Source organism: Natator depressus, chromosome 21 (assembly GCF_965152275.1).
Source record: "Natator depressus isolate rNatDep1 chromosome 21, rNatDep2.hap1, whole genome shotgun sequence".
In the NCBI taxonomy this organism is placed as follows: domain Eukaryota; kingdom Metazoa; phylum Chordata; order Testudines; family Cheloniidae; genus Natator; species Natator depressus.
In genome coordinates, this window is record NC_134254.1 from 8,953,568 (window position 1) to 8,966,694 (window position 13,127).

At 47.0% G+C, this 13,127-nt stretch overlaps 1 protein-coding gene across 1 annotated transcript; it reads left to right on the top strand.

Moving 5' to 3' along the window:
* The first annotated feature begins 1,285 nt into the window (after positions 1 to 1,285).
* On the top strand, positions 1,286 to 8,525 carry LOC141975529 (pepsin B-like). Its single transcript, XM_074935961.1, has 9 exons — positions 1,286 to 1,341; positions 1,641 to 1,794; positions 3,129 to 3,246; positions 4,200 to 4,318; positions 5,293 to 5,492; positions 6,032 to 6,154; positions 6,695 to 6,839; positions 7,446 to 7,544; positions 8,355 to 8,525. Exons 1-9 carry the CDS (start codon positions 1,286 to 1,288, stop codon positions 8,505 to 8,507), a joined length of 1,167 nt encoding a protein of 388 aa, XP_074792062.1. The 3' UTR covers positions 8,508 to 8,525.
* The last annotated feature ends 4,602 nt before the right edge of the window (positions 8,526 to 13,127 follow it).

Sequence of the window (13,127 nt, forward strand, 5' to 3'; positions counted from 1 at the left end):
CCGATGAAGTGAGCTGTAGCTCACGAAAGCTTATGCTCAAATAAATTGGTTAGTCTCTAAGGTGCCACAAGTACTCCTTTTAAGATTAAGACTGTGGTTTTTGGGTGGAGCCTATGGTTTACCTTTTCCTGGTCATGTGTTAAAATCACACCACCTTTTCTTTGCTAGATTTTACCTGAATTTAGGGCTTATCTACGTGGTAAATTACTGCATAGCAAGCGAGGGTGTTGATCTGCAGTGAATCTTTCTGCCACACAGTAATGGCCACTGCTACAGTGCACAGAAAGTCTCGGGGTTAGGCTTGGTGTACTATGCTTTCAAATAGTGCAACGCCAAGCCACACTCTCGCACTTTCAGTGTGCCGGAGCAGCATCCATGTGGGATGTTAGTGCATAGCAAGTTGGGGCCCTGTAGCATCATACCCTGGCTGGCTGCTCAGTAATTTGCCATGTACACAAGCCCTTAATCCCACGTGTCAGCTTTTCTGAGGTAAGAACACACCTTTTCCCTAGTGGCGACAAGGCCTTCCAGCGGTAAGTGGGTTGGAGTGACTTCAGATTAGAGCTGGTTGAAAAGTTTTTGTCTTAAGTTTTTTTTTTTTAATGAGCAAATGGTTTTTTCACAAAAATTGAAGCTTGCTCCAAATAAAATTCTGATTTTTTTAATTTAAAAAAAAAATTTTTAAGAAAAGAAAAGCAAACACTTTACACTGTTTTTAGTTTACGTTTTTGTTTTTTGATGGAAGGTCAAGAAATTTTGATGCAAATTAAAAATTTTCCCTTTCATTAACATTTTTTGTAGGAAAAAATAAATTTTATATAAATGTATACACTTTATAACTGCCCCTTCATTAGTATTATCAATTTTCCATTCATTCTAAAGAACGTTTTCCTTTGTTTTTGAAAAGAATGAGCCGGTTTTGGAAGCAAACAGATAATATTCCAGTGTGTTGATTTTTTGATAAGACATTCCTTTGTCAGAAGCAGAAGTTTCCTTCTTATTGGACCTCAGTCATTTGATCTTGTTATCGAAGGCATTACTTGCTTTATAATTTCAGCACCCAAGAAAAGAAATGAATTTTTAAATACACAGAAGGTGTTGACATTGGATTAGTGCGGTGCTATAGGAAATTGGGTGTCAGTAATTAATGGAACACGGGGCGGTATCCTGGGTACAATGCTCACGGTATTAAAGTAGCGACTCCGTATCACAGACTTCAGCCCACTTCTGCTCCGGAGACTGACACATTCTGTACAGGAGCCAGCTGGTGGAGAAATCAAGCACCATGAAGTGGTTCATCCTGGCCTTGGTTTGCCTCCATCTCTCAGAGGGGCTGGTGAGGTGAGTATCCCAGTGCCGGCACTGGTGTGATGAGGACATAGAATTACCTAGATAGGTAATAGACAGACATCCGCATTTCTGTATTCAGTTAAGCCATGCCCTTATCTTTCTTTAAACCTTCTACTATTTCTGTGATATGGGCAAATATACTTATGCCTCTGCAAGGGCTTCCTCACTTTGGGTGGTAAAACATTGACCAAGACGAGGGAACAGCATCATAGCAGGGACAACATGACAGGTGACGGAAAGATGAATGCTTTCCTTGCTGATTTCTGAGTTCTCTTCTTCACTCTGTGCAGAGTCACACTGAGGAAAGGCAAGTCTGCTCGAGAGGTGATGAAGGAGAAGGGAGTGCTGGAGGACTTCCTGAAGAACCACAAAGTTGATCCAGCCAGAAAGTACCACTTCAATAATTACAATGTTGCTGATGAACCAATAGCTAACTACCTGGATGTGAGTATTAAGGCTCGCTCTCTCTTCTCTTCCTATCAGAGGCTCGTTCACCTGCACATCTACCAATGTGATATATGCCATCATGTGCCAGCAATGCCCCTCTGCCATGTACATTGGCCAAACTGGACAGTCTCTACGTAAAAGAATAAATGGACACAAATCAGATATCAAGAATTATAACATTCCTAAACCAGTCGGAGAACACTTCAATCTCTCTGGTCACTTGATCTCAGACCTAAAGGTCACAATATTAAAACAAAAACACTTCAAAAACAGACTCCAACGAGAGACTGCTGAATTGGAATTAATTTGCAAACTGGATACAATTAATTTAGGCTTGGATAGAGACTGGGAATGGATGGGTCATTACACAAAGTAAAACTATTTCCCCATGTTTATTCCCCCGCCCACTGCTCCTCGGACTTTTCTGTTAACTGCTGGAAATGGCCCACCTTGATTATCACTACAAAAGGTTTTCTCCCCCCTACCCCCCCCCCAGCTCTCCTGCTGGTAATAGCTCACCTGAAGTGATCACTCTCCTCACAGTGTGTATGATAACACCCATTTTTTCATGTTCTGTGTGTATATAAATCTCCTCACTGTATTTTCCACTGAATGCATCCGATGAAGTGAGCTGTAGCTCACGAAAGCTTATGCTCAAATAAATTGGTTAGTCTCTAAGGTGCCACAAGTACTCCTTTTCTTTTTGCGAATACAGACTAACACGGCTGCTACTCTGAAATCTCTCTTCCTTCACTATTCTATAGCTCTAACTAGCTATTCCTTCCTTATTACCTACCTACCCACATAATTACCTAATAAATCTATGTACTCATCTGGTCCCATTGGAGTAGTACCTATTTCTTCTTCTTTATGGTGATAAGTCAATAGAAGGTTTTGATCCCTCTTCTCGGACCTTGGAAAACTGTAAGTATTTGTAGAAAAAGTGGCGCTTGGCTTCTGCTGTTTATTTTCTGCTTTGTTACTCTCAAGTATTTGCTGTATGTTCTCTGGGACCTTTCCAGAGAACGGTGTTAGGATTGTAGTACAGGGCTGGGAGTCAAGAAATCTGGGGTCTGTTCCTGGCTGTGCTACTGAATTCTGGGTGAGCTTGGGCAAGTGACTTCCCCTCTCCATGACTCCTTTGTCCAGTATGCAATAGGAGAATAATGGTAAACGTCTTCTCTCACCCCTTGTGAAGCTTAGCTCATTAATGGCGCTAAAAACCTTTCGGATCCTCAGCTGGAAGTAGTTAGAGAAGTGCAAAATGTTATTTAAAAATGATTAATAGTGCAAAGGAATCCACCTGGCCACATGTCTTCTCTCTTTTGCAGTCCTTCTATTTTGGAGAGATCAGCATTGGAACTCCGCCCCAGAACTTCCTGGTTCTCTTCGACACCGGCTCCTCCAACCTGTGGGTGCCCTCTACGTACTGCCAGAGCCAGGCCTGCAGTGAGTACTGCTTAGTTCCTCAGCGTTCGGTGGGTGCATGTCCTGGGTGCATTGTTCCTGAGAAGCATAGTCAAATTCCAACCAGGCAAGAACTACTGGTCCTCTCAAACAGGCTTGGGAATGTCATCCACCCACATCCGCTAGTCCCTTTCTGGAGCTCTTCACTAAGCTATGGCGACAATATGGATCGCCCTTTCCTTATGAACAGGTATTATGGCATTCTAAAGACGTGGTCGACAATGTCAGCAGCGAGGCTGCAGTGTATTCTGAAGTTCAAGGAGTCACACTGGGAGACAACTGCTTTGAATGGCATAACTATTGGCCAACTTTCAGCAGATGTAAATTGACATAGGTGGGTTGATTTCAAAAGAGCTACTCTGATGTACAACAACAGAGGATCTTGCCCAAATTTCTTAGCTACTCTGGTGATGGGTGCAATAGAGATAATAAGATAGATAATGTCGGTGACGCGAGCACAGGGGGTCAGGCCTAAAGGTTAGAGGAGGAGGTGGTAGTCAGGAATTGGAGCTCAGGGTCTGAACCGGAGTTAGAGGCCCCATGAAAGAACCAAGGAGCTAGTCTGCTGCCTTAAGAGCTAGTTTACTGCCTCTTTTTAGGAGCTAGCTGCCTTAGGAGCTAGTTTGCTGCCTCTTTACAGCAATCAGGCCACCTACCATAGGCCAGCTGCGCTCTGCAGGCTGGCTCTGCTACAGGCCCTGGCTCCTGACAGATAGGTAGGTACAGAAGACGGACCTTAAAAAATGCGGTGATGCAATTTGCATTAGTGCTCTTCTCTGTTGTGCAAAACCTCCTGGGCTAACTCTTGAATCTGTGCTTCCACCCCATGGGAAGTCAGCTGTTGGGAGGTGCTGCCCTGTCAGGCTACTCAGTCACCAGCTGGATGGGAGGCGGCCAAATCCAAGAGAGTCACCATGATCTTGTTTTTAATCTAGCCAATCATGCCAGGTTCAACCCCAACCAGTCATCCACCTTTTCCAACAACGGACAGACCTACACCCTGAGCTACGGGAGTGGCAGCCTGACTGTGTGTTTGGGTTACGACACAGTGACAGTAAGTGAAATACGCACTGCCCTATCCTGCGTTGTCATTCACACAGTCCAAGACCAGAAGGCACCATCGTGATCATGGAGTCTGACTTCCTATATAACACAGCCCATAGCATGTCCCCAAAATATTTCTCAGAGCAGATCTTTTAGAAAAACGTTCTGTCTTGATTTCAAAATTGCCAGTGATGGAGAATCCACCACAACCCTTGGTAACGTGTTACAATGGTTAATTACCCTCCTGGATAAATATGTATGTCTTATTTCCAGTCTGAATTTGTCTATCTTCAATTTCCAGCCATTCGATCGTGTTAGACCTTCCTCTGTTAGCCTGAAGAGTCCATCGTTAAATATTTGTTCCCGTGGAGATACTTTTAGGGTGTAATCAAGGCACCCCTTAACTTTCTCTTTGTTAAGCTAAACAGATGGATCTCTTTGAGTGTATTGCTATAAGGCATGTTTTCTAATCTATTTGAGCTGCATCTCTAAAATCATCAGACTGCATTAGTATTAAAAACAGCAGAGGTCATTGATAAAACTTTTCTCTAGAATATGTGACACATTGCTCTAGTCTTACTGCATGGGACATTTATCTGAGGACACTTTATGAGCTAAATGAATCCATGATTGGATTCCATTGGTTTCAGTGTTGTGATGCCAGGGATGAAATTGGTCCTGTACATTTGATTTTTAAGTTGTTGATTGGGCCCTGTTAATACAGGACATAATAAGGGCTTGTGTACATGAGAGGCTTGTGTACAATAAGGGCTTGTGCACCAGTTTTAACTTAAGGTGTGAATTTAAACCGATTTAGTTAAATCCGTGCAAACCCCAGGGTCGACTATCCTATGTCTGTTTAAGAGTGGCTTATTTGGGTGTAGCTGAATTGATCAGAAACATTAGATGGCACAGTCATCTGATTTCGTTACCGTAATTTTGTGTGAGATTCCAGGTGACAACAATTATGTTCTTCCCGGCTAGGTCCAGAACATTGCCATCACCAATCAGGAATTTGGTCTGAGTGAAGATGAACCTACCAGCCCCTTCTACTATGCTCATTTCGATGGGATTTTGGGAATGGCTTATCCTGCCATGGCAGTAGCGGGGTCCTATACACCTATGCAGGAGATGTTGAAGCAGGGCCTGCTTACTGAACCCATCTTCAGTTTCTATTTCTCCAGGTAAGATCTCTCTCTCTCTCAAAACCCATCTCTCTGTGTCTATTACCATATATAGCATTCTATTTTTCCATTTCTCTTTCACATTGTATCGGTCTGTCTGTCTGTCTCGCTCTATATCATATACCAGCTTATCCACCCACTCTTTATCTGACTCTATTTATCTATACGTCTGCTCTCAAACTCACCCACCCACCCACCGCTATGTCTCTTCACTCACTGGGTGACTGGGGATGGATCCCTTGATGATTACCTGTTCTGTTCATTCTCTCTGAAGCATCTGGCATTGGCCACTGTTGGGAGACAGGATACTGGGCTAGATGGACATTTGGTATGACCCAGTGTGGCTGTTCTTATGTCCTATCTGTCTGTCTGTCTACTACCATAAGTACCCCTCTGTTTATTTTCTCTCTGTCTAACCATTGACCCCCCCACACATACCATCCCACTCCCCATCCACATATATGTCACAGCTCCTGCTCCATAGGAGGGTAGTTTCTGTGTAACATATGTCTGACATGTTTAACCATGCGTGTTTCCAGCCAACCAACATATAGTTATGGAGGAGAAATCATCTTTGGAGGCGTTGACACCCAGCTGTTCTCTGGCCAGATTATATGGGCACCCGTGACGCAAGAGGTTTACTGGCAGATTGGTATTCAGGAGTAAGTTTCGTTTGCAACCCCTCCTCCCGCCCTTTCCTTTCCTCCTTACAGTCTGTAGGGAGCCTTTCTGGCTATAATGAGTGGATTCAGTTGTCCTGTGTCAACTCAAGCTCTCTGTGGAGGAGGATGAATTTGGATTGGATCTGGATTTCAGGCACCCTCAAAAGGAGTTTGGATCCAGGTTTTTGGTTCTAGTAATAATAAAAGCTCCTAACCTAGGCCTCTATTCTGCAAATGAATTTGAACTTTAAACACATGAGGAAATCCCATTCATGTTAATGGGACTTAAGCATTTACTTAAAGTGAGGCGTATGCTTAAGTGCTTTGATGAAAGAGATGGGCTTAAGCTTGTACTAAGAGTTAAGCATGTGCGTCTGTGCTTTGCTGAATCAGGGTCAGTGACAATGCTTGACTGTATAGAATAAGAGTCCTTGGGCTGCAGGTTATCGTGTACCCAAAACCTTGTCTCATCCTGCATCAGAGGCAGTTCCTTTTGCAGACAAGTTGCTATAATGATGTTTCTTGTATTTCCTTCCTTAGGTTTGCTATCGGACAGCAGGCGACTGGCTGGTGCAGCCAAGGCTGCCAGGCTATTGTGGACACCGGGACGTTTCTGCTCACCGTCCCACAGCAGTACATGGGGGACTTCCTGCAGGCTGTGGGTGCTCAGGAATCCAATGGAGAGGTAGGAGCAACAGGTGCCTTGCCATGCTGCCGAGGAGGTCTGTGAGGGATTTTGCAATGCCTGACACGAGGAATTTAAGACACAAGAAGATGAGAATGATGGGCTTTTGGGTGATCAGACAAGGGTTCTGAGAGGAGCTCAGGGGCTGGAGTCTTAAAGCTAAACACTAACTCTATCTGGGGAACAGAAAGTCTCTCCTGAGTTTGGGGGCAGAGCTTCCGATCTCCCTTTCCCCAGTGTAAATCAGAAGTAACTCTACCGATGTCTGTGGGCCAGATCCGGCTGGTGTAAATCAGCACAGCTCTGGAGTTATGCTGATTTACACCAATTGAGGAGCTGGCCCAGTGTAAAATCAGCAGGAGATCTGAAGCAGGCTTGGTGAACGTAACCTTGCTGCTGTTCCCATGCAAGGCAGGGGAGCGTGTGTGGGGCTGGTGAAGCTGCTGCCCAAGTGAGGGCGGAGTGCAGCGGGGTGGTTTCTCCCCTCTGTTGGATAGAAGGGTCAATACCTGGCAATGCTACTCACCTCTATTGGAGGCCCTGTAAGGGCAGCTTCTGCTCTCGATTGTCACAGTCGTAACCCTCATTTGTCTTTCGTTTCCGCAGTACGTAGTGAACTGCAACAATGTCCAGAACATGCCGACCATCACCTTCATCATCAGCGGATCCCAGTTCCCGCTGTCCCCCTCTGCCTATGTCTTCAACGTATGTATTATTTTAACAGCATAAAACACCTTTATCTCACCGAGACAGTGGCCCAGCAGGGAGTCAGAGTTTCTGTGCAAATGCCGAGACCTTTCTCCTGCACTGCCCCTCTGTTTTCCTGTCGTTCCTACCATCACTGTAAATGGTGGGGTGTTTGCATTCCAACAGTGTGAGCTTGTAGGGCAGAGGTGGGCAAACTACGGCCACATCCAGCCTGTGGGACCGTCCTGCCTGGCCCCTGAGTTCCTGGCCGGGGAGGCTAGCCCCCGGCCCCTCCCCTGCTGTCCCCCCTCCCCCGCAGCCTCACCTCGCTGTGCCGCCGGCACTCTGGCCCGCTGGTGGCGTGGCTGTGAGCTCCTGCCGCTCTGAGCAGCATGGTAAGGGGGCGGGGAGCGGGGGGTTTGGATAGGGGGTGGGGTCCGGGGGGGGGCGGTTTGGGGCGTGGGGTCCCGGGAAGGGGCGGACACGGACAAGAGGACAAGGAGCGGGGGGGGGGGGGTTGGATGGGTTGGGGGTTATGAGGGGGGCAGTCAGGGGGCGGGAAGTGGGAGGGGACAGATAGGGGTGGGGGCCAGGCTATTTGGGGAGGCACAGCCTTCCCTACCCGGCCCTCCATACAGTTTTGCATTCCGGTGTGGCCCTCGGGCCAAAACGTTTGCCCACCCCTGTTGTAGGGCCTGCTCCTGCTCCCATCAGTCATTGCAAAGCTGCCACTAATTCTGCTGGGGTTCCCGTGGCTAGCCTACATAGCCCTCTGCCTCGTCAAACAACAGCCCTGATGCGACCTCTCTCTGTTTTTCCCTCTGATAGAATAATGGCTACTGCACAGTGGGGATTGAGCCCACGTACCTGCCCTCCCACAATGGGCAGCCGCTCTGGATCCTGGGAGACGTCTTCCTCAAGGAATATTATTCTGTCTTTGACATGTCCAATAACAGAGTGGGCTTCGCCCCATCAGCCTAGACAAGCAGTTCATCGACTTGAACCAGACAAAGCCTTTCCCATTCCTCTTTTCCGCTGGACACTGATGGAATCAGATGACGTTCATATGGACAGATTGCATCCTTCTTAATTTGCCTTCCGCAGCTTTTCTTTGGCTTGCTTGCACCAAGCAGTGCTCTCCAAATGTATCGTTACAAATAAACTGCAGTGAATCAAATTGTCTTGTGTCGTCTTTGGAGTTTGTGGAGTGAAGATTGAGCCCAGCTGTTTGTTTGTGGGTCCCACAACCTTATGATGGCACACAAACTACTCACTGGGGCACAAAGCAGCACGTTAACTTCTTTGGGTCCATCTACACTGCCGTAAAAACCCTGCAGCACCGAGTTTCAGAGCCCGGCTCCACTGACTTGGGCTGGGGCTGCAGGGCTACAAATCACAGTGTCGAGGTTCAGGCTTGAGCTCTGAGACCCTCCCCACTCATACAGTCTCAGAGTCTGGGCTCCAGCCTCTGTTATCCACCCTGGGCCAGACTTTTAAAAGAGCTGGGCACTTAGGGTATGTCTACACTGCAATGCAAGCCTGGGCTCAGACCCAGACTTGAGCCCAAACCCCTTTCTGTCTACACACAAATCCCTCAAACTTGGGCCTGGACCTAGGGTCCTATCATCAACTTTCCTATTATAAATCAACCTGTGTGGTCTATGAGGGCCTGCTTCCAGACAGTTATAGCAACCTGCTTCTGGACTGGCAAGGCTGCCCCCTTGCATGTATTGTTACACTGGAGGGTTAGGCCAAGCTGCTCACAAAGTTCCAGAAATGTAGATTTCTTCATATGCAAGTTCTGGACCCACTGCTGGTCATCTTAGGTCAGCATGACAATGTGATTCCCCCTGCACTGTGCTTGTGGCCCTGCTCCAGAAGCACTGGTCTACATAGGGGGCATCAGCGGCTATAGTGGCTGTATTGAGCAGCATCAGCCAGTTCACGTCTGCTGTGTCTGTGTCCTCCTCCTCCTGATCCATCCATAAAGTTTGCAAGGTGCCTTTGGTGGGTCAGGAAACGCAGTCAAAATGTCCACAGGTGAGTCATGGAAGCTCTGCCTATTTCCCGACACAGGATTGAAAGCGCAAGCCACCAAAGCTCTTGAAAAAGGCACCTCCTCCATGTTGCTGGCACCGCACAGACCAAAATGGTGGCTCAGCAGTCTGTCTTGGTGGGCTGTTCAAACTTCCTGTACCATGCTGGGCAGACAGGCAAGATTTCCCACTCTACACCAGGGTCAAAGGGCTAGAGCAGGCACATTTCAGTAGGGTGCTGAAGGGTCTGGGGAATGGTTAATTTGACTCACATCTGCGTGCTGCAGCGTGGGCACCAGAGCCCCAGGTTTGCACCCAGATTAGAAAATTCTTAACGTAGGGTTAACCATCAGCGTAGATGCTCAAGACCTGGAGTTTTTAAGCCAAGGTGAGCTGACTTGAGGTCCACTAACCTTGGGCTTACATTGCAGTGTAGACAGACCCTTAGTGGCTCCCATTGAGAACAATGGAGAATTCTTCCTATATTCCTATTGGAAACCAAATTTCCGAATTCTCTTTCTTAGCACAGCTGTGATGGAGAGGCTGATAGTTACCTCGCTTACACAGGGGGCTGGGGAAGCTTCATTCACTGATATTTGTGATATGTTTTGAGATTCTCAGATAGGAGAGGGCGTAACAGGACAAAATGTGGTTGCGGTGAAGGAGGGAAGGACCCACTATGTTCCTTACCCCCTTACCTATGTACAATATTTACATGCTATGACACTGCATGGACCTCCCAAGGCTCCGGTTCTGTTCCTAGCCAAGACTAGCCAAACCAGTGGAGTGGTACGTGGTGCCCCTGCCTTCCCACAGCGGCACCAGATTTGGTTTTGCCTGAGACTCATTACTGTTTCACACATTGCCAGTGCAAAACCTAATATGGAAACACATGCTCAGCCTTAGAGGTGATGGACTAGAACAGAGGTGGGCAAACTACAGCCCGTGGGCCACATTTGGACCTCGGGACTGTCCTGCCTGGCCCTTGAGCTCCCGGCCAGGGAGGCAAGCCCCCGGCCTCTCCCCTGCAGCCGCAGTGCCACCAGCGCTCTGGGCAGCGGGGCTGCGAGAGCCCCGGTGTAGTGTATTAAATTGCTCCCTGTAGGAATGTGCTACTTACTTACGCCCAGGGCCAGATTAAGACCTTTAGAGGCCCTAAGCACTGAAAAGATTATGGTGCGCCCCCATAGGTAATTCAAAATAAAAACAATACTAACCTTAAAATAAAATTTTATTTTTCGAAATGGCACAAAATTTACATGTATACTGAAATTAAAATAGCTGCTTTCTAGATTTTCTGAGTGCAAAATTCTGGTTAAGTTCATCGAAGCTGACTCGACGAAGCATGTCCGCTTCCATACACAATAGGGAAAGTGAATCAAGTCTGTCCTGACACGTTGTTCTCTGAGGATTTTTTATTCTTTTCAGCTGCGAAAAGATTTTTCCCATGATGACTACTTCGATGCTTTTTTTGAAATATCAAATATAAAAATTAAAAAAAAAATCTCATTTTTTTTGGTGCCCCCTGCTTTGCTAGTGCCCTAAGCACGTGCTTCGTCTGCCTATTGAGTAATCTAGCCCTGCTGCCAGTCCTAGTGCTCTGAGCAGCATGGTAAGGGGGTGGGGGTGGGGGTGGATAAGGGGCAGGGAGTCCTGGGGAGCAGGCAGGAGACAGGGAGCGGTTGGATAGGTGTGGGAGTCCCAGGGGGGCCTCTCAGGGGGCAGGGTTGTGGATAGGGGTCGCGGCAGTCAGGGGACAGGGAAAGGGAAGGTTGGATGGGTCGAAGGTTCTGGGGGGGGCAGTCAGGGAATGGGGAACGGGGGGTTTGGATAGGTGTGGGAGTCCTGGGGGGCCTGTCAGGCAGTGGGGGTGTGGATAGGTGTCTGGGCAGTCATGGGACGGGGGGGTTGGTTAGGGGCAGGGGGTCCCGGGAGGTGGCAGTCAGGGGACAAGGAGTGGGGAGGGGGGCGGTTGGATGGGTCAGGAGTTCTGAGGGGGGCAGTCAGTGGGAGGGGGCAGATAAGGGGTGCGGGGCCAGGCTGTTCGGGGGAGGCACAGCCTTCCCTACCCGGCCCTCCATACAGTTTCGGAACCCCGGTGTGGCCCTCGGGCCAAAAAGTTTGCCCACCCCTGGACTAGAAGAACTCATGAGCAGCAGCTGTGCAAACCCTGTGCCCACTGAAATCTGTGTGAGTTCTGCCATTGACTTCAATGCACTCGGGATTTGGGGGTGCAGCGCGGACAGACAGAAGCAGACAGCTCCGGTGGCTGAGGATTCAGGACAGAGGAGGGTTCCGTTATGTGATGAAGCTGGTGCGGGGGAGCTGGCTACGAAAACCAGTGGATGGGCGAAAAAACTCCATCAGCCATGAATGCTGCATTAGTTAATTGGCCTTTGAGCACCAGTGAAAAGGGGCATCTGGGCTGGAGAACATGAGAGAGATTAGATACCACAGTATACAACATGGTTCAGTCTGTGTCCAAAGCATGTCATCACTTATTGCACTACTAGAAGGTGTTCAGACACTATAACGATGAACATGGGATAAGAACCTCTATAGAAAAGAAATTCCTAGAAGGTGCAATGTGGCTTTTCTGGTATTCTGTTCCACTCAATGTCCTTTGGAAGAGACCCAAAAATCAGGGTGGTTTGATTCCAGGGAACTTTCATAAGGTGAAGGATTTGTCCTAGAGACCTTGTTGACATTATCGTTACTTAATATTGATTTTACAGAAGCACTTAGAGGCCTGAATTGAAACTGAGGCTTATTGTGCTAGGTGCTGTACAGATATATAAGGTACAGAGCAGCAATTTAGCCCCTCTGAAGCAAAGAGATAACACTCCAGTGGTCTGACGTTTTGATAGCAGCTTGCTTTGTTGTAAGCAGCAGTTTGTACTGTAATCATTTGACCTCGCTATCTTAGAACCATAAGCCTGGCTTAATTTGCTTAAACTACATTGAAATAAAACTCACTGTAAATCAAAACAAGAGCATTCACAGAGGGGTTTGCAGTGGTTTAATTAAATGAGTTTTAAAAGCTTTATAAGTTAAACTAATGCAACTTTTTCATGTAGACAAACTCTGAATTAACCAGGGTATGGGTCGGTTAGGAATAATGTTAGCTACACTGACCATTACTAGGCATAAGTTCCATGGCTATATATAGAGAGATTAGATTATAGATATTTATTTGCTGTTTTTCATCTATATAGTGGCCTTGAATTTTCTTCTCTGAGGCAATGTTTTCTCCACTAACTCCAGCCCCAGATCAAGTATATGCCGCTATTAAGAAAGGCATCAGATCAGCATCTAACCTTTGTGAGGTGCTTTATCTCAATTTTTTGAGCATTGCTTACCCTTAATAATGATACAGTCATTTGATTAAATTACCATAATTTTGTGTAAAATTTGAGTGTGGAGCAATTATTTTCTTCCCCTCTAGATCCAGAACATTGTCCTCAAACACCAGGCATTTGGCCTGAATGAGGATGAGCCTACCAGCCCCTTCTGCTATTCTTATTTCAGTGGGATTTGGGGAATGGTTTATCCTGGTTTAGTGATG

What these genes read in the sequence shown, in the direction of transcription:
- LOC141975529 (XM_074935961.1), top strand. Translation starts at nt 1,286, where the DNA reads ATGAAGTGGTTCATCCTGGCCTTGGTTTGCCTCCATCTCTCAGAGGGG. An exon ending in CAATAGCTAACTACCTGGAT is followed by an intron (nt 1,795 to 3,128) that starts GTGAGTATTAAG and finishes TCTCTTTTGCAG; the next exon opens with TCCTTCTATTTTGGAGAGAT. An exon ending in CTCAGGAATCCAATGGAGAG is followed by an intron (nt 6,840 to 7,445) that starts GTAGGAGCAACA and finishes TCGTTTCCGCAG; the next exon opens with TACGTAGTGAACTGCAACAA.